This window comes from Hemiscyllium ocellatum, chromosome 4, assembly GCF_020745735.1.
Source record: "Hemiscyllium ocellatum isolate sHemOce1 chromosome 4, sHemOce1.pat.X.cur, whole genome shotgun sequence".
Taxonomy (NCBI): domain Eukaryota; kingdom Metazoa; phylum Chordata; class Chondrichthyes; order Orectolobiformes; family Hemiscylliidae; genus Hemiscyllium; species Hemiscyllium ocellatum.
This window is the reverse complement of record NC_083404.1, coordinates 134979001-135003443: the sequence shown is the minus strand read 5'-3', so window position 1 is coordinate 135003443 and position 24443 is coordinate 134979001. Positions and strand designations below refer to the sequence as shown.

Here is a 24443-nt window from a genome sequence, read left to right as displayed (position 1 = left end):
TTTCTTGAACAAGGGGACCACATTCGCTATCCTCCAGTCCTCTGGTACTATTCCCGTTGACAATGACGACATAAAAATCCAGGCCAATGGCTCTGCTATCTCCTCCCTAGCTTCCCATAGGATCCTAGGGTAAATGCCATCAGGCCCAGGAGACTTATCTATTTTCATCCTTTCCAATATTCCCAGAACCTCTTCCCTGCATAATTCCAGGCCATCCATTCTAATCATTTGTGACTCCATATTCACATCAGCAACAGTGTCCTGTTCCTGAGTGAATACTGATGAAAAGTATTGATTTAGTGTCTCTCCAATCTCCTCCGCCTCCACACACAACTTCCCACTACTATCCTTGACTGGACCGATACCTACCCTAGTCATCCTTTTATTCCTGACATACCTATAGAAAGCCTTTGGGTTTTCCCTAATCCTACCAGCTAAAGACTTTTCATGTCCCCTTCTCGCTTCTCTTAGCTCTCTCTTTAGATCCTTCCTGGCTACCTTATAACTCTCTATCGCCCCAACTGAACCTTCACGCCTCATCTTTACATATGCCGCCTTCTTCCCTTTCACAAGGGATTCCAATTCCTTACTAAACCACGGCTGCCTCACAAGGCCCTTTACACCATGCCTGACTGGTACATACTTATCGAGGACACGTAGTAGCTGCTTCTTGAACAATCCCCACATCTCATTAGTGTTCTTCTCTTGAAGCCTGTTTTTCCAATCCACACATCCTAAGTCATGCCTCACTGCATCATAATTTCCCTGCCCCCAGCTATAACTCTTCCCCTGCGGCGCACACTTATCCCTCTCCATCACTAAAGTAAAAGTCACCGAGTTGTGGTCACTGTCCCCGAAGTGCTCACCTACCTCCAAGTCTAACACCTGGCCTGGTTCATTACCTAGAACCAAATCCAGTATAGCCTCACCTCTTGTTGGCCTGTCTACATATTGTGTCAGGAAACCCTCCTGCACACATTGGATAAACATCGACCCATCTAATGAACTCGAGCTATAGCTCTCCCAGTCAATATCTGGGAAGTTGAAGTCCCCCATAACAACCACCCTGCTACCTTCACTCTTTTCCTGAATCATCCTCGCAATATTATCCTCTACTTCTCTAGGACTATTAGGAGGCCTGTAGAAAACACCTAACAGGGTGACCTCACCTTTCCTATTTCTAACCTCAGCCCAAACTACCTCAGATGGCAAGTCCACTCTAACGCCCCCAAATGCACACCGCACAGGAGACACAAAGGTGTTTAGTCTCCATAGAGGCCTGGCCTATCTAGAGAGATCCAGACCTACTCACAGGAACACAGTATATTGTGAAGCTGCAGTTAACTCGCAGTGGTTTGGTCCACTCGCAAAGGCAGAGTCCACCGCACACAAGCAGGTGTTCAGTATCCACACAGGCTTGGTCCATCCAAAGGACCAGGCCCACTCAGAGGAACACAGTACCTTGTAAAGGCGCAGTTAACTAAAGGGATTTGGTCCACTCCAGGATGCAGCAATTGTTCACCTCCCAGCACACACACCAGGTGTTCAGTCTTTACAGAGGTCTAGTCATCCACAAAGGGTCAGGCTTGCCCATACAGGAACGGCTCATCTGGAAAGATGTATTTTCTAACAGGGGCTTAGTCCAATCACCAAAAGAGTAAAAATACATTAAAAACCCAAATGCAAGGGCTAAGCCTTTGTAGAGAGAAAAGAGAGTAACACACAGGCTGTAACCAGCCAATGAAACAACAGTTCCCTGATGAGGGCTGAAACACATTGACTGCATAGATCAGGCAGTTTAAAAATCAGTCCTCAATATAAAGTAATACCAGCTAATAACAAATTGGCTATATACTTCAACCAGTTCAGGAATCAGGTTTCCTCCAAAGGAAAAAAAACAGAAACCAACAGCAGCACTAACACACTGACTGTGGCCCAGCCAGCACAGAATCAATTCCCTAAACCGAGGAGACTCTAAGTCACTTGGTTATTTTCTTCCCTGCTTATATTTTTAAACAGTACAGTTTACAAACAATCAACATTAACAGCTGTATACAGAGAAACAGCAATTTACATGGGAGAGGAACGGCAAAGAGGGACCTCAAACCCTACCCTTCAACCAGTTTTCAGGGAAAAGAAGACAACTGAGGGCAGAGTTTGCTCCTGAAGGCAGCAAATGCACACCCTACAGCACGCACAAAATGTTCAGTCTCCATAGAGGCCTGACCCACCTACAGAGAACCATGCCCAGTCTCAGGAACACAGTACATTGTAAAGGTGCAATTAATTTACAGGGGTTTGGTCCACTCCCAAAGGCAGGGTCCTCGCGTACTGAGAGGCTCCTCCTGGCCCACTTTCCTCCAGGCCTGTCATCAACTCTCCAGTTCCCAGCCAGCCTGAATACTGGCTGCGCCTCCCTTGACCAGCTTTCCACGGGCACGCTTTTGGCTGCCTAGCCCCTAGCCCCCCTGCGTACTAACAGCCCCACCCACAGCTCACTTTCCCCCAGGCTGACCATTGACCCTCCAGCTCCCAGCCACCCCACATACTGACTCGCCCACTCTGGTTCGCACAAGCACAATTATCTACAAAACCCACCTACAGTAACAGAATTCACAAAATCCTCAATACAGTTTCCAGTACAAAGGCAGAGTCCACACCCAAACTCTAGGATCTAGCAAATACTAACCTCCCAGCGTCACACAGGTGTTCAGTCTCTATAGAGGCCTGGTCCTTCCAGGGAGAACCAGGCCCACTCTCAGGAACACAGTACATTGTAAAGCTGCAGTTGACTCACAGGAGTTTGGTTCAGTCCCAAATGCAGAATTCACACCCAAAGGCAAAGGAAGAGTTCACACCACACATAAATGTTCAGTCTTCAGAGGCCTGGTCCACCCAAAGGACCAAGCACACTCACATGAACACAGCACATTGTAAAGGTGCAGTTAACCCACAGGGGTTTGGTCCACTCGAGGATGCAGCAATTGCTCACCTCCCAGCACACACACCAGGTGTTCAGTCTTTACAGAGGCCTAGTCACCTACAAAGGGTCAGGCCTACCCATATGGGGCCAGATCATTTGGAAGGATGTACTTTCTCACAAGGGCTCAGTCCAAACACCAAACAAGTCAAAACGCATTCAGAAGAAAGAAAACCAAAGTGCAAGGGCTAAGCCCTGTCTCTAAATCAGTGTCATCCTTTTCTCAAAGATAAAGAGAAAAGACTAACACACAGGCTGTAACCAGCCGGTGAAACAAGTTACCTAATTACACCTGAAACACATTGACTGTAAATCAAGCAGTTTAGAAATCAGTCCTCAATTTAAAAAAAAGAATACCAGTTAACAAAACTGGCTTTGTAAACCAGCCAGTTTAGGAATCAGATTCTCCCCCAAAAAAAGCAGAAACTGACAGCAGCAGTAACACACTGACTGTAGCCCAGCCAACACAGAGTCAGTCCCCTAAACTGAGGAGACACTAAACCTCCTGGTTATATCAGTCAGCCAGGGCTTTCCTGCTTGGAATAGTTAACCTGGGACAATTGACAACCTCATAGTCAATGTGGTCAACCTGGTTCTAGTTAGTACAGGACAAAATTATAAAATCTTGAAAGCTTAGAAATATTTTGCACACAGAAAAAAATTGTAATATACTTCAAGAATACATTGGCACACTGGTGTAATAGGCAAGCACGTGCAGATGAAATTTAACGTGGATAAATCAGATACACACACATTTAAAAAAAAATTAAGATGTTATGTTCCAAGGAGGAGGCCAATGTGTTAAACAGAATGAGCTTTATTAAGGTTCACTCTACAGACAGCAAGGTTAGACTAAGCTGTTTCCTGGGTGAAAGAGAGGACTACAGATGCTGGAGATCAGAGTCGAAGAGTTTGGTGCCGGAAAAGCACAGCCGGTCAGGCAGCATCCAAGGAGCAGGAGAATCGACGTTTCAAGCATAAGTTCTTCATCAGCTCCTGATAAAGAGCTTTTGCTTGAAACATCGCTTCTCTTGCTCCTCAGATGCTGCTTGACCACCTGCACTTTTCCAGCACCACACTCTTCGACTAAGCCGTGTCCTCCCCAATACAGCTGATACTGTCATCATTATGTCATATGATTGGACTCTAAGTGACAGTTTACCGTACTTACACAAATACACAACAAATATAAAGAGTACAATACTAAAATCCTAAAATGGACAGCTGTAGTGTATTACCAACACCAGTGAAAGTGGAAGGGTTGGCTCAAAAAGTGGTTACAATGCCTGTCAGATCCAGGGTTTTATAACTAAAGGCATAGGATTGATTTTGCCACAATAAAAAACTGTGGGAAAGTTGGGAAAATACAGCAAGAGTGAAAAAAAATGAGATTCTCAGCATCAAGGTAAAATAGTCAGATTTTTCATTAAAGGTTTTAACAGCTAAAATATGTTCTCACTAGTGAGCACAGGAGTCTACTTACATGCATTAACAATTCATTAATACAAAGATCAAAATCCTGGAACTCCCTTCTGATTGGTATTGTGGGCGTACCTACACCAAATGGACAATAACACTTCAAGGCAGCAGCGCAGCATTATTACTACACAGAATAAATCCCTCTGCTAACTTAAATCTGACATACAGAGAAGCTCGCACCGTAATCTGTTACATTTTGAGAAGCAAAGAACTATCCCAGATGTCACTATTTAAAGTAAAAATTAACAATTTTATTCTTTAAGTCCAACAGAGAATACTAAAAACCAACAACTATTTACAACTCCTTTCTCTTAAACCTATCTTTTACCTCCCACTTTACAATGCTGGTCTGATAAATTCCCTCTTAAATTTATGGTAAAATCAATTTCAAACCCAGATATAGTCTTCAAATGTCAAACTTTATCTGTAGACTCCTCTAGGTCGACTTTGGTGTTCTGCTGCACAAATTTCTTATAGACAGGTACCTTTCAGAGAGTTATTCAGTTAGCAGTCAGCTTGTTGGTGCTCGTTGCTGTTCTCCCCTTAACTGTTCAAAATTTCTGGTTTTATACTCCAAATATTGGATCATTTAATTGGTTTGATGTCATCAAAACACTAAATTCAAATGTGATTGGATTTTGGTATCTGGGGCATAATTTTAACTGGTTGGCTGAATTTGAATTTGTTTTTGTTCCATGGCTACGCAACTCCAGCTATTTGTTTCAACCAAATGTTACATCTTTACTTTGTCCAGCACTCTGTGCTTTCAGTCAGTCCTTGCTAGCTCCATCTCTCGAAGTTACAGTACACACCTACACCTTCATAACAGCATCACCTTCTCAAGTGCAGCTGGGAATGGACAATATTTGAGGTGATTCAGAAAAAATCCAAAGGTGGCATAAGGAAAAAGCCTTTTTACACAGCAAGTGGTTAGGATCTAGAATGCACTATGTAAGGATGGTGGAGGCAGATGTAATCTTTTTCATTCATTCATATGATGGATGTGTTCCAGCTAGGTAAGCATTCATGTCCATCCTTAACATTTTACAATTTTCAAAAGTGAATGCTGTAAGGTCCTGAAGAGTAAAAAAAATTGCAGGGTCACTTGGAAAGAGCAGGATAGAAAGTACTAACTAAATTAATCGTGCAGAAAGCCAGTGAGGACCAGACAAGCCGAATGATTTCCCTCTGTTCTGGAACCATTTTATGATGCGATTGCATGTGATCAAACATTGTGTGGCAGCCTCAGGTATATTGCACAGAATGAATTCTCATTAAAGAAGAAAAGTATAGAAATAAAAATCAATATGAAATGTATTCTATTGAAATGTTAGAATGGGAAATACCAGAGCTGTCAACATTGGGTAAATGTTATTTTCAGATTTTGAGTTACACACCAGCTGCAGACCCAAGAGCATCAATTCATGTCAAAAACATAAACATTCCTAACTGTGGTGATCTGCATCCATCACAGATGTTTCATATGATGGTCAGTCCACATTTAATCTGCAAGTGTTGGTCCGTGACCACTTATATGACTGTTTGAAATTACCTTCAATCATCATTACAGTGATCAAATCACACTTCATACTAAGTGCAGGAAGAAGTCTCTTCAGCCAATCATTTATCCCTAATAGATGGAAAGGATGTACATCTGCTCCACAACAAGAGCAGCAAGGACTGAAGATACAGAAAAAAGTTGTGTACAAAAAGTTTAATCAAGTTTTACTATCTTACTGCATAAATTTAAAAGACAACAAAACTTCTGTTATCTGCAAGAAGAACTGTGAATTACGCAGCAAGTTGGGACATCCCAAAGTACACTAAATAAAGTACATTATTTTAATGCAAGAAAAATAGAAATGCTGGAAAAACGTAGCAGATGGTCAGCACCTGTGGGGAGATCAGATAAGTCTGAGTTTCAGGTGCAAATCTTTCTTCACAATTCAGCTCTGGTGAAGGGTTCCCAGCCAAAGTTTCTTTTCACAAATCATAACCGCAGTATTGACATGTTAGCCCAGATTTTCTGATCAATGCTGATATTTTGGCGGCCACTGATAATTGCAATTAAGAGTATGCCCTTTCCTTTTTTCACCACTGTAGCCAGGACTTACTGCTCCAGAGCAAAGAGTAGGTCAGGCTGCAGGCATCTCCACAGAGGGCTGGCAAGTAGAAAGGGTGCCACTCTTGATTCTAGTGTGGTGACTTAAGGAGCCCTAGTAAAACCCAAGTCAATGGGAATCAGAGGGCAATGGGTGGAGTCATATCTGGCACATAGGAATCATGTCAGCTCAAGGACACCTCTGCATGAATTCCTCAGGATAGTTCCTAAGCTCAATCATCTTCAGTTGATTCATCAATGACTATTCCTCCATTAAAAGGTCCAAAGTGAGGATTTTGCTGATGATTGCACAATAATTGCCACTCCTCATAAGTCCTATACAATATCTAGGCTTGGGCAGACATGTGGTAAGTAACATTTGGCGCCACACAAATACCAGGAAATGATCATCTCTAATAAGAGACAATCTAATCACTGCCTCTTAATTCAATGGTGTTATCATCACTAAATATCCCACTCTCAAAATCATGTTGCAGCTGTACAGGAAATTGGTTTATCCATTTTTGGAGTATTGCGTGCAATTCTGGACTCCTCACTTGTGTGAAACTTGAAAGAGTTCAGAAAAGATTTCAGAAGATGTTGCCAGGGCTGGAGGGTTTGAGCTACAGGGAGAGGCTGAATAAGCTGGGGCTATTTTCTTTTGAGCTTAGGAGACTGAGGGGCAACCATCTAGAGTTTTATACAACCGTGAGAGACATGGATAGGGTAAATAGGCAAGGTAATTTCCCTGGGTTATAGTAGTCCAAAACTAGAGGGCATAGGTTTAAGGTGAGAGGGGAGAGATATAAAAGGGACCTAGGAGACAATATTTTCATGCAGAAGGTGGTGTGTGTATGAAATGAGTTGCCAGAGGAAGTGGTGGAGGCTGGTATGATTACAACATTTAAAAGGTATCTGAGCAGATATAAGAATAGGAAGGGTTTAGAGGAGTATGGGCCAAATGCTGGCAATTGGAATTAAATTTATATAGGATATCTCGTTGGCATGGACAAGTTGGACCAAAGTGTCAGTTTCCGTGCTGTATATCTCTATGATTCTATGTTGCCTCATCCTGGTAATAAAATCATAAAATGCTGGAGAAACTCAGTAGGTCTAGCAGTATCCGTGGAGAGACCGTTTGAATTTCTCCAGTATTTTACTATTTTTAGATGAAATTTCAGGCGCATACAGTATTTTGCTTTTATTTGAGTGATTTATTCATTTCTATTTCTCTCCAGGTATGCCTACCTTTAAGTAGTTTTGCTTTTCTCTCTGACAGGATATTCATTTTAATCTTCTAGCTTGTTCATCTTCAAGGCTTTAGGTTGCCATCCTCATGTTTGATAAAGCATTTGTCAAAACTGACTTTCACAGCCATATCTCCAATTCCAACTAAAGTTTCACCCTTCATGTTTCAAATCCATCAATATTACAAGTATCTCTGAGACATGCAATGTTCCTCAGAGAGTGATTCTCACTGCATCCCAAGATCCAAACTCAGTGCCATGCACCACCACATACACACAGCTGACCTCTTTCTCCATCATCACCGCCTCACAATTGTCATTGTCCCCAATTCAGATTTATTCTTTGTCTCATTCACTCTGACAAAAAAAATTTATCTTCCTTTCAAGTGTTAGGGAATGTAAACTCACAGATACTTATGGCCTTTTGGATTCCTCCTCCTCGTCTTTTCCCTTGACTCCATCACTTTTTCTAATGCCAGCGCTTGCTATGTATTCACTAAACTCTCTGACCTTCCCTGGTGTATTGCTAAATGATTTATGCACCACAAAGGATTTAGGCTGCTTGTCTGACATTTAAGTTGGAGAAGTTGCAATTTCCTTCAGCAAAATATTGTAAAACTAGTGACATACTTATCTGTGGAAATATATTACCTTCATATTTCTACCTTCAAATTTAATGTCCAAAGATAGTGAGTTGGAGCTCTAATGAAACAGAAGCATATCTGACAAGTTAAAAGCTTTTCCACAATAATTTGTTCAGATTTCTTTATGAAAACAACTTTCAATCTGAATAAAACTATATGAAGATTCAGTCCTCATTTAAAAGTGATTGTTGACTGCTATAAAATGTATCGCTAATTAAAAGTCAAGGTTCATTTCTGCTCACACAAATTTCCCTACATCTTTTCAAAACACGCTGACTGAGATCTGGCTCAATGGGTTTCAGTGTTCATTAGTGATACATGTGCCTGCACAGCAACTTTGTCAGGTTGTTTCAAACACAGAGAAACATGACAGCAATCCCACAGGGCATTCACACACCACAAACATACTTTCCAGCAGTGGTCATTTAAATGGTATTGATTGGGTATCCTGGTCAGTCTTCCCTGCCAACTACCACTTACACACACTTAGCCGAGGGAAAGTGAATCATGCAGTTTGAAGATGATCCAGTAAATTCTACTTGTGCATTTCATTGCTGCCGGCAAATAAATTGTGATATTATAGACATTTATTATAGTATTAGTTGATGTATGCTATTCTTCCTTCCGCTTTTTGCTTGGATATCAGTCCAAATCACCTCCCATTGAAAGCCAAATGCCAAGACTGACAGACTGTTACAATGAAATCTTGTTTTAAGCTAAATAAAGGCAGGGAGGGTTCTGGAAAGGAGATATGTAGGCTAACAAAGTGGAATGATATGGTAGTATTGGAGGGAAACTATTGAAATAATGATACTCAGAGGGTGCAGGAGATAGATTTTTAAACAGTAGGTGATCAGGGTAAAGAGTTATAGGGTAAAGGCAGGAAAGTAGAGTTTAGGATTGTTGTGCTTCATATTAGGTCAGCCATGATCTCATTGAATAGCAGAGCAAACTCGATGGACCAAATGGCATACTTCTGCTTCATCTTTTGGTCTTTAGAAGAGACAGAGTTTGCAAGCATATTTAAATAACAGCAGGTATTTTAAAAGGCCAAAAGAGAGAAAAAAGGTAAAATTAATTTAATGTGCGCAATATTCAGAACAAAATATATGAATTAATAATACAAATAGTATTTAATGAGTATGATCCTCTAACTATATAGGGAGACAAGGATACCAAAGATAGGAACTAAATATTCAGGGATATGTGACTTTTCAAAAGGACAGGAAGGAAGGAAAGGGTGGTGGGGTGGCTTTGTTAGTATAAGATAGAGTAAGGTACGATAGCTAAAGACCTTGGATAAATGGATTCAGAATCCATATGGGTGGATGTAGGAAATAAAAGGGAAGGGAACACTAATGAGAATAGCCCCCTGAGAGTATCTATACTATATGATAGGGAATAAATCAAAAGATAATGATGGCATGTAAAAAAAGGCAGTATATTAACCATGTGTCACTTTAACGTTCATGTAGGTTGGGAAAATCAAGTTGGTAGAGTTAGTCATAAGGAATAATTCATAGAGTGTATTCAGGATCGTGGTTCTAATCAAGGATCAGGTGTTGGTGTTTAATAAGTATGAGGAAACAGTGATCATAACATGGGGAATTTAGCATTCAGTGCGAAAGAGAGGAACTTTGGCTGGAAACAACCATGTTAAATTTATATAACAGGAATTACAAAATAATAATATACTGGACTGGAAAAACAGTTTAGTACAAAAGATAAACAATGGCAGACATTTAAGAACACAGTTAATAACATAGAACATAGAACATAGAAGGATACAGCGCAGTACAGGCCCTTCGGCCCTCGATGTTGCGCCGACCGAATCCTACCTAACCTACACTAGCCCAATAACTTCCAAATGCCTATCCAATGCCCGCTTAAATGACCATAAAGAAGGAGAGTTCACCACTGCTACTGGCAGGGCATTCCATGAACTCACAACCCGCTGTGTAAAGAATCTACCCCTAACATCTGTCCTATACCTACCACCCCTTAATTTAAAGCTGTGTCCCCTAGTAACACCTGACTCCATTAGCGGTAAAAGGTTCTCAGTGTCGACCCTATCTAAACCCCTAATCATCTTATACACCTCTATCAAATCTCCCCTAAACCTTCTCTTCTCCAATGAGAACAGCCCCAAGTGCCTCAGCCTTTCCTCATAAGATTTTCCTACCATTCCAGGCAACATCCTGGTAAACCTCCTCTGCACTCGTTCCAATGCCTCCACATCCTTCCTATAACCTTCAACAAAGATGTATCCCAGTGAGGAAAATGATAAAATGAAGAAGAGAGATGTACAAAAGGAAAGAGAAAATGCCAAAATCACGTTAGCAGGTGTCAGATCTTGCGGTGGGAAAACACTGGTGACAGTGATCACAACTGCCTCACATGTAACACAGCCTTGGAGAGGGAAAGGAGCAGTTACCGAGGGAAGATATTTAATTGGGGAAAAGGAAATTATGACACTATCAGACAGGAGTTGGGAAGTACAGACTGGGAGCAATTGTTCCACAGAAAGGGCATAGCAGACATATGGAGACTACTTAAGGAGCAGTTGTTGTGAGTGATGCACGAATTTGTTACTCTGAGACAGGTAAGAAGGGGTAAGATTAAGGAACCTTGGATGATGAGAACAAAAGGCTTCTCGCAAAAGGAAGAAGGCAGCTTACGTAAGGTGGAGGAAGCAAGGATCTAGCACAGCGAGAAAGGAGCTCAGAAATGGAATGAGGAGAGCCAGAAGGGGGCACAAAAAAGGCTTGGCAAGAAGGATTAGGGAGAACCCAAAGGCATTTTACTCACTTGTGAGGAATAAGAGAATGACCAGGGAGAAGGTAGGGCCAATCAAGAATAGCATAGGGAACTTGTGCTTGGAGTCTGAGCAGATAGAGGAAGCCCTAAATGAGGTTTTTTGCTTCAGTTTTCACGAAGGCAAGGGACCTTGAAGTGAATGAGAACTTTGAGGAGTTGGGATACAGTCTTGACCAGATCAAGACTGATGACGTTGACGTGCTGGAAATTTTGGCAAACATTAAGATTGATAAGTCCCCAGGGCCAGACCAGATTTATCCTAGGCTGCTCTGGGAAGCGAGAAAGGAGGTTGCTTAGCTGCTGGCGAGGATATTTGCCTCTGCACTCTCCACAGAGTCGTACGGGAGGACTGGAAGGAGGCGAATCTTGTTCCCCTTTTTAAGACGGGGAATAGGGAAATCCCTGGCAATTATATACCAGTCAGTCTTACGTCTGTGGTCAGCAAAGTTTTGGAAAGAATTTTGAGAGGTAGGATTTATGACTATTTGGCAAAACATAGCGTGATTAAAGGCAGTCAGCATGGCTTTGTGAGGGGCAGATCATGTCTCACAAATCTTATTGAGTTCTTTGAGGAGGTGTCAAGACAGGTCGACGAAGGTCGAGCAGTGGATGTGGTGTATATGGACTTCAGCAAGGCATTTGATAAGATTCCCCATGGTAGTCTCATTCATAAAGTCAGGAAGTATGGTATACAGGGAGATTTGGCTATCTGGATTCAGAATTGGTTGGCTGACAGAAGGCACATAGTGGTTTTAGATGGAAAGTATTCTGCCTGGAGGTCAGCATTCAGTGGAGTCTGCAGGGCTCTGTTCTTGTCCTCTGCTCTTTGTAATTTTTATAAATGACTTGGATGAGGAGGTTGAGGGGTGGGTTAGTAAATTTGCAGATGACACAAAGGTTGGAGGTGTTGTCGATAGTATCGAGGGCTATTGCAGGCTGCAATTGGAGGTGTAGTGGGCAGTGAAGAGGGTTACTTCAGATTGCAACGGGATCTTGATCAGATGGGCCAGTGGACTGAGAAGTGGCAGATGGAGTTCAACCTGGATAAATGCAAAGTGATGCATTTTGGAAGGTCAAACTCAAATGCTGAATATAGGATTAAAGACAGGATTCATGGCAGTGTGGAGGAACAGAGGGATCTGGGTGTAGAAGCACATAGATCCCTCAAAGTTGCCACCCAAGTGGATAGGATTATTAAGTAAGCATATGGTGTTTTGGCTTTCATTAACAGAGGGATCAAGTTTAAGAGCCATGAGGTTTTGCTACAGCTCTACAAGTCCCTGGTGAGACCACACTTGAAATATTGTGTCCAGTTTTGGTCGCCCTACTTTAGGAAAGATACAGAGGCTTTGGAGAGGGAGCTAAGAAGGTTTACCAGGATACTTTCTGGACTGGAGGGTCTGTCTTATGAAGAAAGAGTCATAGAGATGTACAGCATGGAGACAGACACTTCGGTTCTACCCGTCCATGCTGATCAGATATCCCAACCCAATCTAGTCCCACCTGCCAGCACCCGGCCCATATCCCTCCAAACCCTTACTATTCAGATACCCATCCAAATGTCTCTTAAATGCTGCAATTGTACCAGCCTCCACCACTTCTTCTGGCAGCTTATTCCATACACACACCACCCTCTGTGTGAAGTGTTGCCCCTTAGGTCCCTTTTATATCCTTCCCCTCTCACCCTAAACCTATGCCCTCTAGTTCTGGACTCTCCAACTCCAGGGAAAAGACTTTGTCTTTTTACCCTATGCATGCTCCTCATCATTTTGTAAACCTTTATAAGATCACCCCTCAGCCTCCGACGCTCCAGGAAAAACAGCCCCAGCCTGTTCAGCCTCTCCCTGTAGCTCAGATCCTCCAACCCTGGCAACATCCTTGCAAGTTTTTTCTGAACCCTTTCAAGTTTCACAACATCTTTCCAATAAAAAGGAGACCAGAACTGCATGCAATATTCCAACAGTGGCCTAACCAATGTCCTGTACAGCCGCAACATGACCTCCCAATTCTTGTACTCAATGCTCTGACCAATAAAAGAAAGCATACCAAACACCTTCTTCACTATCCTATCTACCTGTGACTCCACTTTCAAGGAGCTATGAAGCTGCACTCCAAGGTCTCTTTGTTCAGCAACACTCCCTACGACCTTACCATTAAGTGTATAAGTCCTGCTAAAATTTGCTTTCCCAAAATGCAGCACCTCACATTTATCTGAATTAAACTCCATCTGCCACTTCTCAGCCCACTGGCTCTTCTGATCAAGATCCCGTTGCAATCTGAGGTAACCCTCTTCACTGCCCACTACACCTCCAATTTTGGTGTCATCTGCAACTTACTAACTATACCTCTTATGCTCACATCCAAATCATTTATGTAAATGACAAAAAGTAGAGGACCCAGCACCGATCCTTGTGGCACTCCACTGGTCACAGGCCTCCAGTCTGAGAAACAACCCTCCACCATCACTCTCTGTCTTCTACCTTTGAGCCAGTTCTGTGTCCAAATTGCTAGTTCTCCCTATATTCCGTGAGATCTAACCTTGCTAATCAGTCTCCCATGGGGAACCTTATCGAATGCCTTACTGAAGTCCATATAGATCACATCTACTGCTCTGCCCTCTTTGTTACATCTTCAAAAACCTTAATCAATTTTGTGAGACATGATTTCCCATGCACAAAGCCATGTTGTCTATCCCTAATCAGCCCTTGTCCTTCCAAATACATGTACATCCTGTCCCTCAGGATTCCCTCCAACAACTTGCCCACCACAGACATCAGTCTCACTGGTCTATAGTTCCCTGGCTTATCCTTATCGCCCTTCTTAAACAGTGGCATCACGTTTGCCAACCTCCAGTCTTCTGGCACTTCACCTGTGACTATCGTTGATACAAATATCTCAGCAAGAGGCCCAGCAATCACTTCTCTACCTTCCCCCAGAGTTCTTGGGTACACCTGATCAGGTCCTGGGGATTTATCCACCTTCAAGATATCCAGCACTTCCTCCTCTATAATATGGACATTTTGCAAGACGTCACTATCTATTTCCCTGCAGTCTATATCTTCCATATCCTTTTTCAAGTAAATACTGATGCAAAATACTCATTTAATATCTTCCTCATTTTTTGTGGCTCCATTCAAGGCCACCTTGCTGATCTTTGAGGGGCCCTATTCTCTCCCTATTTACCCTTTTGTCCTTAATGTACTTGTAAAAGGTTGAATAAGTTCGGACTTTTCTCTCTGGAGAGAAGGAGGAAGAGAGGAGACCTGTATTGGGGTATACAAGATAATGAGCGGAATAGATAGAGTCAATAGCCAGAGACGTTTCCCCAGGGCAGGACTGACTGGGACGAGGAGTCATAGTTTAAAGATATTAGGAGAAAGGTATAGAGGAGACGTCAGAGGTAGGTTCTTTACGCAGAGAGTTGTGAATGCGTTGCCATCTGTGGTGGTGGAAGCAGAGTCATTAGGGACATTTAAGTGACTGCTGGATATGCACATGGACAGCAGTGAGTTGAGGGATGCGTAGGTTTATGTTATATATTTTACATTAAGATTAAACCTCGGCACAACATCATGGGCCAAAGGGCCTGTTCTGTGCTGTACGTTTCTATGTTCTATGAACATACAACTCTTAGAGAAAGAGGATTGGGAAATAATAAATTAGAGTCAGGAAATGGCAGCAGAGTTGAATAAATACTTTGCATCACTGTTCATAGTACAAAATACTAACTGTTCCAAAAATATTAAATACTCAAGGGGTAAAAGGTGAGGAGAAAATAAATACAATAATTATCTCTTGAGAGAATGTTTTAAGGGAACTAATGAGGCCTAAGATAGATAGGTCCCCTTAATCTGACGGGATGCCCACTATGATATTAAAGGAAGTGGCTACAGAGATAGCGAATGCACCAAGGAAGTTCGGCACCAAGAAAGTTAAATATGGTAGCAGATTAAAAGAAAAATATACAATGTTGCAAAGATTCATGGTAAATTCTAGCAACTTCCTAAGAATCTTTAGATTCTAGAAAAAACCCAAATTATTGAAAAACTGCTAAAATAACACCCTTATTCAAAAAGGGAGGGAAATTTTTTTAAAAAGTTAATTATGGTCCAGTTAGCTGAACAACTGTAACTGTGAAATGTTAGACACTGATAAATTACACTATATATGAGCATTTAGAAATACATAATCTAATCAGAGTCAGCAAGGCTTCATAAAAGGGAAATCATGTTTCAGAAATGTATTTGAATTCTTTGAGGAGGTTAACAGGCAGAATAGATAGGTGGCAACAATTAGATGTAATATGTTTTGATTTTAAAAAGCTGTTCCATAAGATACTGCAGATAAGGCTACTTAATAAACCCATGATACTGGCAGCAATATATTAATGAGGATAAAAGATTGGCTAACTGATAAAAGACAGAGTTGGGACAGGGGGTACTTTCAAGATCAAGATTAGAGTGGTGCTAGAAAAGCACAACAGGCCAGGAAGCATCCAAGGACCCGAAAAACGATGTGTAGGGTAGGAGCCCGAATGTTTCCTGATGAAGGTGCTCCTGCCTGAAATGTCGATTTTCCTGCTCCTCAGACACTGCCTGACCTGCTGTGCTTTTCTAGCACCACTCTAATCTTGACTCTGATCTCCAGCATCTGCAGTCCTCACTTTTGCCTAGGTACTTTCAAGATGGCAACCTATCACTAGCAGACTGTCACAGGAATCAGAGATGGGACCATAATTATTTATAATTTATATTAAAGTTTTGGATGAGTTAAGTGAATGTACGATCACCAAGTTTGCATATGATACAAAAATTGGTGGGAACGCAAGTGGAGAAGGTGACACATGCAGTCCACCAAGGGATACTGACAGGTTAAATGAGTTGCCATAAACTTGACAGATGGTATATAATGTGGGATAGAAATACAATGTTCTGCACTTTGGCAGGAAGAATGCAGAAGGTGGATTTCATTTGAATGGAGAAAGACTAAAGAAAGCTGCAGCACTAAGTGATTTGGGGGTCAACTGATCACTCCTGCTAAATTGTTCCCCAGAAGAAAGTCAACTCCATCCACAGGTAGTTTCTAACCCGTGCCAGCTATCTAATCCAGAAAACAAGTTGCATTCCAGTGGGTCTTTGTACTCAACACTGAACTCTTTAGAGGGAAAACTAAATTCTTCTCCAGGAAGGGGTTTGAGTAGCCTTTACATCTCTTAATATTCAAGGCTTGTGTAATTTGTAGCTCGGGTGCCAGCTGTCGTAATTGTGAGAATGTTCACTGAGCTGGGAAATTGATTTCCAGACATTTTGTCCCCAGTCTAGGTGACATCTTCCCAGCTCAGCAAACATACCCACAACCATGATGTCTTAATATTGTTATGGGACTGGACGCTTCCTTTGAAGAAAATGGGGTCATCTTCGCTTTCAATAAAAAACCTTTCATAGCTCTTATCTTCCCTATGTATTTCTACTGCACACCCAGCTGTTTTATCTCCAGCTTCTTGTTAAAGCTACAATTTAATGTGTGGCCTTTTCATTTCATTTTCAGACTTGTTAGAGTCATAGAGATGTAAAACACAGAAACAGATCCTTTGGTCCAACCTGTCCACACCCATCACACATCCTAAATGAATCTAGTCCCATTTGCCAGCACTTGGTCCATATCCATCTAAACTCTTCCTATTCATATACCCATCCAGATGCCTTTTAAATTTTGTAATTGTGCCTGCCTCTGGCAGCCCATTCCATACATGCACCACCTTTTGTGTGAAAAAGTTACCCCTTATGTCCCTTTAAATTTTCCCCCCTCACCCTAAACCTACGCCTTCTAGTTCTGGACTCCACCACCCCAGTAAAAAGACCTTGTCTATTTATCCTATCCATGCGCCTCATGATTTTATAAAGCTCTATAAGGTCACCTCCGATGCCCCAGCCTATTCAGCTTCTCCATATCGCTCAAATCCCCTAACCTTGGCAACATCCTTGAAATTTTTTCTGAACCTTTTCGAGTTTCACAATATCTTTCCGATAGGAGAGAGATTAGAACTAAGCACAATATTCCAAATGTGGTCTAACCAATGCCCTGTACAGTCGCAACATGACCTCCCAACTCCGATACTCAATGCACGGATCAAATAAGGAAAGCATACCAAATGCTTTCCTCACTATCCTATCTACTTGAGACCCCATTTTCAAGGAACTATGAACCCGCACTCCAAGGTCTCTTTGCTCAGAAACACTCCCTAAGACCTTAGCATTAAGTGTATAAGTCCTGCTCTGATTTGCCTTTTCAAAATGCAGCACCTCACATTAACTTGATTAAAGTCCATCTGCCACTCCTCAGCCCATTGGCCCATCTGATCATGATCCCATTGTACTCTGAGGTAGCCTTCTTTGCTGTCCACTGCACCTCCAATTTTGATGTCATCTGGAAACTTACTAACTTTACCTCCTATATTCACATCCAAATCATGTATATAAATGATGAAAAGCAGTGGACCCAACACCAATCCTTGTGGCACACTACTCTTCACAAGCCTCCAATCTGAAAAGCAACTCTCCACCACAACTCTCTGTCTTCTACCTTCAGTTCTGTATCTAAATGGCCAGTTCTCATTGTATTCCATGAGACCTAACCTCGCTAGCCAGTCTTCCCTGAGTAACTTTGTCGAACGCCTTACTGAAGTCCATATAGATCATGTCCACCACTCTGCCCTCATCAATCCTCTTTGTTATTTCTTCAAAAAACTCAATCATATTTTGAGACATAATTTCCCATGCACATAGCCATGTGATGATCCCTAATCAGTCCTTGCCTTTCCAAATGCATGTAAATCCTGTCACTCAGGATTCCCTCCAACACTTGCCCACCACTGGTGTCAGGCTCACCGATCTATAGTTCATTAGCTTCTCCTTACCCCCTTTCTTAAATAGTGGCAACCTCTAGTCTTCCGGCACCTCACCTGTGACTATCAATGACATAAATATCTCAGTGAGGGGGCCAGCAATCACTTCCCTTGCTTCCCTCAGAGTTCTAAGATATACCTGATCAGGTCCTGGGGATTTATACATTTTAGATGTTATGAACTCTAATATGTCACATGGGTTTTCCTCTAAAATTCCAACATTCCAGAATACTTGTTGCAACACTTGTTATAATCAAAGGTGAGTAACCAAGATAAGGAATAAATAGTTGGGAAGCCACTCACCTTTCTTTCACTCTCCCATTTTTTATTCTTTCCAAGTTTATGAAGATGATAGAATAAAGATTTAACTAGCTCATAATTACCCGTCCTTTCTAGCAGTTGCAACCCTTTCGTTCACAACATGAGCTCTTATTATGGTCAACAATGAGTTAAATTCCGCGAAGAGAATCTTTCCAAGAACTTCATGTAAGGTTTTAGCTACTAATGCTCATATGCACCTGTCAAAGTAAATTTTCTTAAACCTTTCAAATTCAACATAGCTTTGTCCAGACTGTTTCCTTAAATTCCAGAATCTTTGACTATGTGCCTTAGGTACTAACTTGTATGCAGTCAATATAGTCTTCTTCACTGCATCATAATCCCGAGAAAGCTCCTCTGCCAATGAAGTATATAATTTCTGCTCTTTACCTGTCAACTTATTCTGCATAAGCATTGTTCAGTCCTTTATTGGCCATTTTTTCAAATGATATGATGAATGTCTCCACATCCTTTTCCTCAAATTTTCACACAGGTTGTGAAAACTTTAACATTTCTTTACTAGACTTCAAATTATGACAGATCCCCCCTCTGCTCCTCGGGCCTACATGAGCATTTGAGGTATCATGTTTGATCTGCATCATTTTCAGCCAAAATTTATGTTCCCCCACTTTCTCTCTCTCTTGAAGTTCTAATTATGGGATGTGATGGCATAGTTCCCTTAAGATTAGCAGGGTAAACTCTGCCACCAGCACGAACCATTTGTCATTTGCATCGCCATGTCTTAAATGCATAATCATCACCTGCATTATTTACAAATACCACATCATAATCTTCATTGCAACAATTTCAAATCAATCCCAGACAAGCCCTCAAACGTTGTCACACCTCACCAAGGTAGCATGCTGAAAGTCAAGCCCAACCTATTCCCAGAGTCATCACAAAAGGTTAAGATTTTTTTAAATGTGCAGAATTCCCCAATGTATCTGACTTTTACAGCCAGGTTGACAGAAGGCACAGACCAGGTTCCTATTCTTTACAATAATTACTATTTATTGCAAATAAATACTCTAGCTACAGATAAACAATTCTGAATCATTGGCATATAATTCTACAAGTTAAAGCATCAACCCCACCCCTTTATAAACTCCTTCTCTATACACAATATAGACAGTTAAAAAAATGGCAAAAGTAGGCAAAAGTGTCTCCACCCTGGAGGTTCTCTGCCTCTGTTCCTGATGAAGGGCTTTTGCCCGAAACGTCGATTTTCCTGCTCCTTGGATGCTGCCTGACCTGCTGTGTTTTTCCAGCACCACTCTGGTCAAAAAAATGGGTCAAGGCAGACGGAAAGACTGAGAAGGTAGTTCAGAGGTCCCTGTTCTCAGGATTTACTAAAATGATTCTTGTGCTCATCAGAGCCCTGATTCTCAATCTTCCTCTTCTTAATGCTTTCACCTGTTTCCAGGGGGCACAGACTGACTAGTCGTGTTAGAAAGGTTTCTGACCGATTAATTGAAAATAGCATCTTACAGCAATGGCTGAAGGAAATATAAGCTTGGAGAAAATCAGTTTAAAGTGTATTTTTTTCTGCATAGAACAGAGACAGCTCCTGAGCTTTGGGATATCTGATGGCTTCTCGCTATCTTGTACATAGTCCCAAGCAGTTCAGCTACCTAGGAGCCAATCTCATATTTTCAGATGGCTGAAGTCTTTGTCATTGATAATTGGTCACTAGCTCCCAGCTCAGTGAGCTACTTGTTGCTGATTGAATCTCTATTTGTACATAGTCCTTGGCTCCAGTTTGTCGGCAAAATCCACCAAATCTGCTTGAACCAACAACTATTTTAACAGTACAATGCAATAGTTGTCAGATTACTTGCTTTTAACAAATAATGCCATACTTAGTTTTTAAAAAGAAAGTCATTCTTCCATTCAGGAGGAAGTGAGGGCTGCAGATGCTGGAGATGGAAGTCAAAAAGCTACCATTCCCCCTAACCCCACTCTTCCCATTTATCTCTCAGCCCCCTTGGCAGCCCCCCATACATTCCTGATGAAGTACTTATGCTCAAAACATCTGACTCTCCTGCTTCTCAGATGCTGCCTAACAAGCTGCACTTTTCCAGCGCTGCACTGTTTGACTTCTTCCATTCAGTCCCAATAGAAAATGAAGAAAAACAAAAAGATTCATCTTTACATTAATCCTTGTTCATCCCTGAGAGGTGTTCTGTGGGAGTATGAAAGCAATGTACAGTCTGATAGTAAGCAAAGGAGTGTTTTAAAAAGTGAAGGACTAAGGAAGGAATTGCAGCTTTGAAAACGAATTACTAGAACTCTTAGTCAGGTATGTGTATACATATCCAGCACTTGCTATAAGCTGTTGCTTCTAACCAGTCACTGTGAAACTGAACAATTAATGTATCAGTCTCCTGTATTTTCAACAAATAACTGAAAGAACCTGGAGGAAGCAGTTTGGAGACAGAGGTCTTGAGCAGAAAAAGGAACATTTCATCAAAATCTGTGGACTGGTGTTCTTGAACAGTATTTCCCAATCTTTTACTCTCAAGTAACACCGATGAGTTTTATTTCTCTGTGTCTGTCCAAATGTGTGTGCAGAGATTTTAGAAGGGGATTTCAACTAATAAGAGTTATAATAGCTTATTATTGTTTACCTGTAGTTCGAATTTACTTACGTGTAACAAATTCTAGTTCTTGTTAAGTACAGAAGTCTGGTCAGTGTTTTCTACTAATGTGAGTCCATTAGACAGGTAAATTGGGACTTTGATTACTCTAATTAAGTCTTTAATTTTTGTGGCAACTCTGAAAATATCAGGGTTCAGGTATCAGTGCACTTTCTCAAGCGGGTCATGTCAATTCAGTGCTTCCTGATGAAGGGCTTATGCCCGAAACGTCGAATTTCCTGTTCCTTAGATGCTGCCTGACCTGCTGCGCTTTAATCAGCAACACATTTTCAGCTCTGATCTCCAGCATCTGCAGACTGCATTTTTTACTCTATAATTCAGTGCTTTTGCACATTATTGTGTGGTAAGGGCAGCAGATAAATGTAAGTCATTATAAAAATATTAGTCTGCAATGTTCAACTATTTTATTTAAAGACAAATACTTTTTTCTTACTTTTCATTGTTCCATCTTCTTCATCTTCATCACTGTTAATTACCATGGTCCCCAGGTCTGATTCTAGCATAGTGCTATTGTGTTCAATCATGGTTTGGGCACCTTCACTCATGGTACTAGTTGCTCTCATGGTGCCTGTGCCTGCATGACTAGTCTTCACCATGGTGTAAGAATCAACCTCATCTTCATCCTGCAGAATGTACAAAATATTAACACAATAAGGCTGCACAGCTGTCTGGAATTTCTTTGTTAGGAGATCAGCAGATACTGATAGAAGTATACTTTTTTAAAACCTTCATAAAAAATGAACCATATTTTATTGCATAATCAGAACATTTGTATGATGGAGTTTTGATTTTAATTGGTAGTCATGAGGAAAAAGCAAAAATTACGCAATATTTTTGCATGACAGCTCATCCCCCAAAACAAATTCAGGCAAAATAGTTACAACCAAATTTGGAAACAATACTGGAGCTATCAGCATCTATTATTTTAATCATCAACCTCGAGAACAGTCAGAAAATCAGAACAGAAAAGCTGTATTTTTTGAATGAGAATTACTTTTATTTTTTACCAGACTTCTCAAAATCCATAGTATGGCTTTCCATGTGTTACAGTTGGAAATGAAGCAAATCACATCCTTAAATGATCACTATAGCAAGGAATTGATAAATAGCACAAGCCCAACTATTTCTACAAAAGACAAAGTATAGAACAGATAAACATGTTTTTGATTTTTGGAATGGCCACTAATAGTGGAGGGGGAATGCTCCACAGGTTAGAATTAAGTATCTTAGAATGTTACAAAAGGAGAGGAATTTGGAAACAAGGATGAAAATTTTAAAATCAAGGCATTGATTAACTGGGAGTCAATGTAGGTTAACACGTTTTGGTGATATGTGGAGGGGGCGAGATTTAATTTCCTTATACATTTTCCCGTTTAGTCAGTTGAAGGAAAAGCTGCCCATATTCAGAATACTGTACTGCAGTGGATTTGCCGACAGGGCAGTATCCCATTGCGTACTGTTGCAATCATAATGTTTTTCATTGGTTTAAAAATGGCAGTGCAATGAGAACATCAGTGGCAACACCAAAGAATCAGCGTATTTGACAAAATGGTTGCTCAGTATTGGAAATCCATTGCTGTACTGATTGCTCGATAAATGTAACATATTCCTGCATTATATAGAAATGCATATCAGACCTATGGTAGTTATTGTTCCATGGCTCAGTACCTGAATAATGTGCAATAATGTGACCAGTTGTAGTTTCCCAATTTTAGGAGTTATTTCAGAAATCAGTGGCCAATATTCTCAGTCTTTTAGAAATATAAACCCATGCTCTCCTGATTAAATAAATTCTTTCTATACTACCATTTGAAAATCCTAGCATATTGATAAGTTCTACAGCCTGTCTAATCTTATCATCCCACGTGGCTTCTTAAATGGCACTTATGAAACCATTTTGATAATCTCTAGAATCAATGGAGTTACATGGAAATATCGAACATAGGAGCAGGAATAGGCCAATTGATCCTTCAAGCTTCCCTAACATTCATTACAATCATGCTGGTCATCCAACTCAATAGTACGTTCCATAATTTTCCCCATATCCTTTGACACCTTAGCCTCAAGAGCCACATCTAACTCTTTCTTGAGGTCATACAATGTTTTGGCCTCTACTGCTTTCTGTGGTCACAAATTCCACAGGCTCACCACTCACTGGATGAAGAAATGTCTCCTCATTCTCAGTCCGAAATGGTTTACCATGTAACCTTAGGCTGTGACTCTTGGTTCAGGACTAGGACCTGGGGCACAGCCACAGATGAGAAGGAACTTCTTCAACTCCAGAATGATTAATCTTTAGAACTCATTGCGCAGAAGGCTGTGCAGGCCAAGTCATTGACTGCATTTAAGACGGAGATAGACAGTTTCTTGATTGGTAAGGGGATGAAGGGTCACGGGAGAGGGAGGTTAATGGGTTTGAGAAACACAACAGCCATAATTGAATGGTGGACAGACTTAATGGGCCAAATGGCCTAATTCTGCTCCTACGTCTTATGGTCTTTAGTTAAAGAATATTTGCAGCCTGGTATGCATATGTTCAGTGACTAACCAATAATGTAACCAACAGTTAAAATTATGATCAAGCCAAGTTTCAATCTTGGATCTTATTTGTCCACTATTACCATCAATTGGAACTGCAATAATAGATCCTCAATTCAAATAAATCACAACTTATACATACGAAGCAGTGTTGAGCAGTGGTGCAAATAAAGCCCAAAACTATTCCCTGAGATATATCAACCAAAATTTGACACAAAGTTGTGTGTACTTAGACAAATGACTCAAAGCATGTTCAAACCAGAATATTTTAAAGGAACAGATTAGAGGAAGGAGTAATAAAGAGGGAGGAAGAGAAAAGGAAGAGAATGTCAGAGCACAGGGCCTTTGGAATTCAAGGCATGGACACCTAGAGCTGAGCAATTAAAATCAGAAAATGAGTAGAATATCGATATCTGGAAGGACTGACAAGCTGAAGTAAGTTACAAAGATGAAAAGGAGTGAGGTTGCAGAAGAATTGGAAATTTAGGATAAGAATTTTAAAATTGAAGCTCCAATTAACCAGGAGCCAATGCAGGTCAGAGACCACAAGGTTGATGGGTGAGCTAGACTTTATAAGACTTTGTGCAAGTTTGAACTTGGACAGCACAGTTTTGGAAGGCCTCCAATTTATGACGTATATGTATCTTGAGCTATTTCCTGCATAGATCGAGATCATAACCTTTGAGTTTGCAATTAGGAAAACTCACAAGGAGTTTACTGATCCTTTAAACTAATTCTACTTTAGAAATGAATGTTAT

At 41.0% G+C, this 24443-nt stretch overlaps 1 protein-coding gene across 2 annotated transcripts in view; it reads right to left on the bottom strand.

Annotated features, from left to right (window-relative positions):
* Positions 1 to 24443, bottom strand: part of stk3 (serine/threonine kinase 3 (STE20 homolog, yeast)) — a 448082-nt gene that overhangs the window by 81260 nt on the left and 342379 nt on the right. For both annotated transcript variants that reach the window (XM_060823879.1, XM_060823880.1), the window contains one exon: positions 21581 to 21770. In XM_060823879.1, coding sequence (XP_060679862.1) covers positions 21581 to 21770 — 190 coding nt within the window. The remainder of the gene's footprint in view (positions 1 to 21580; positions 21771 to 24443) is intronic.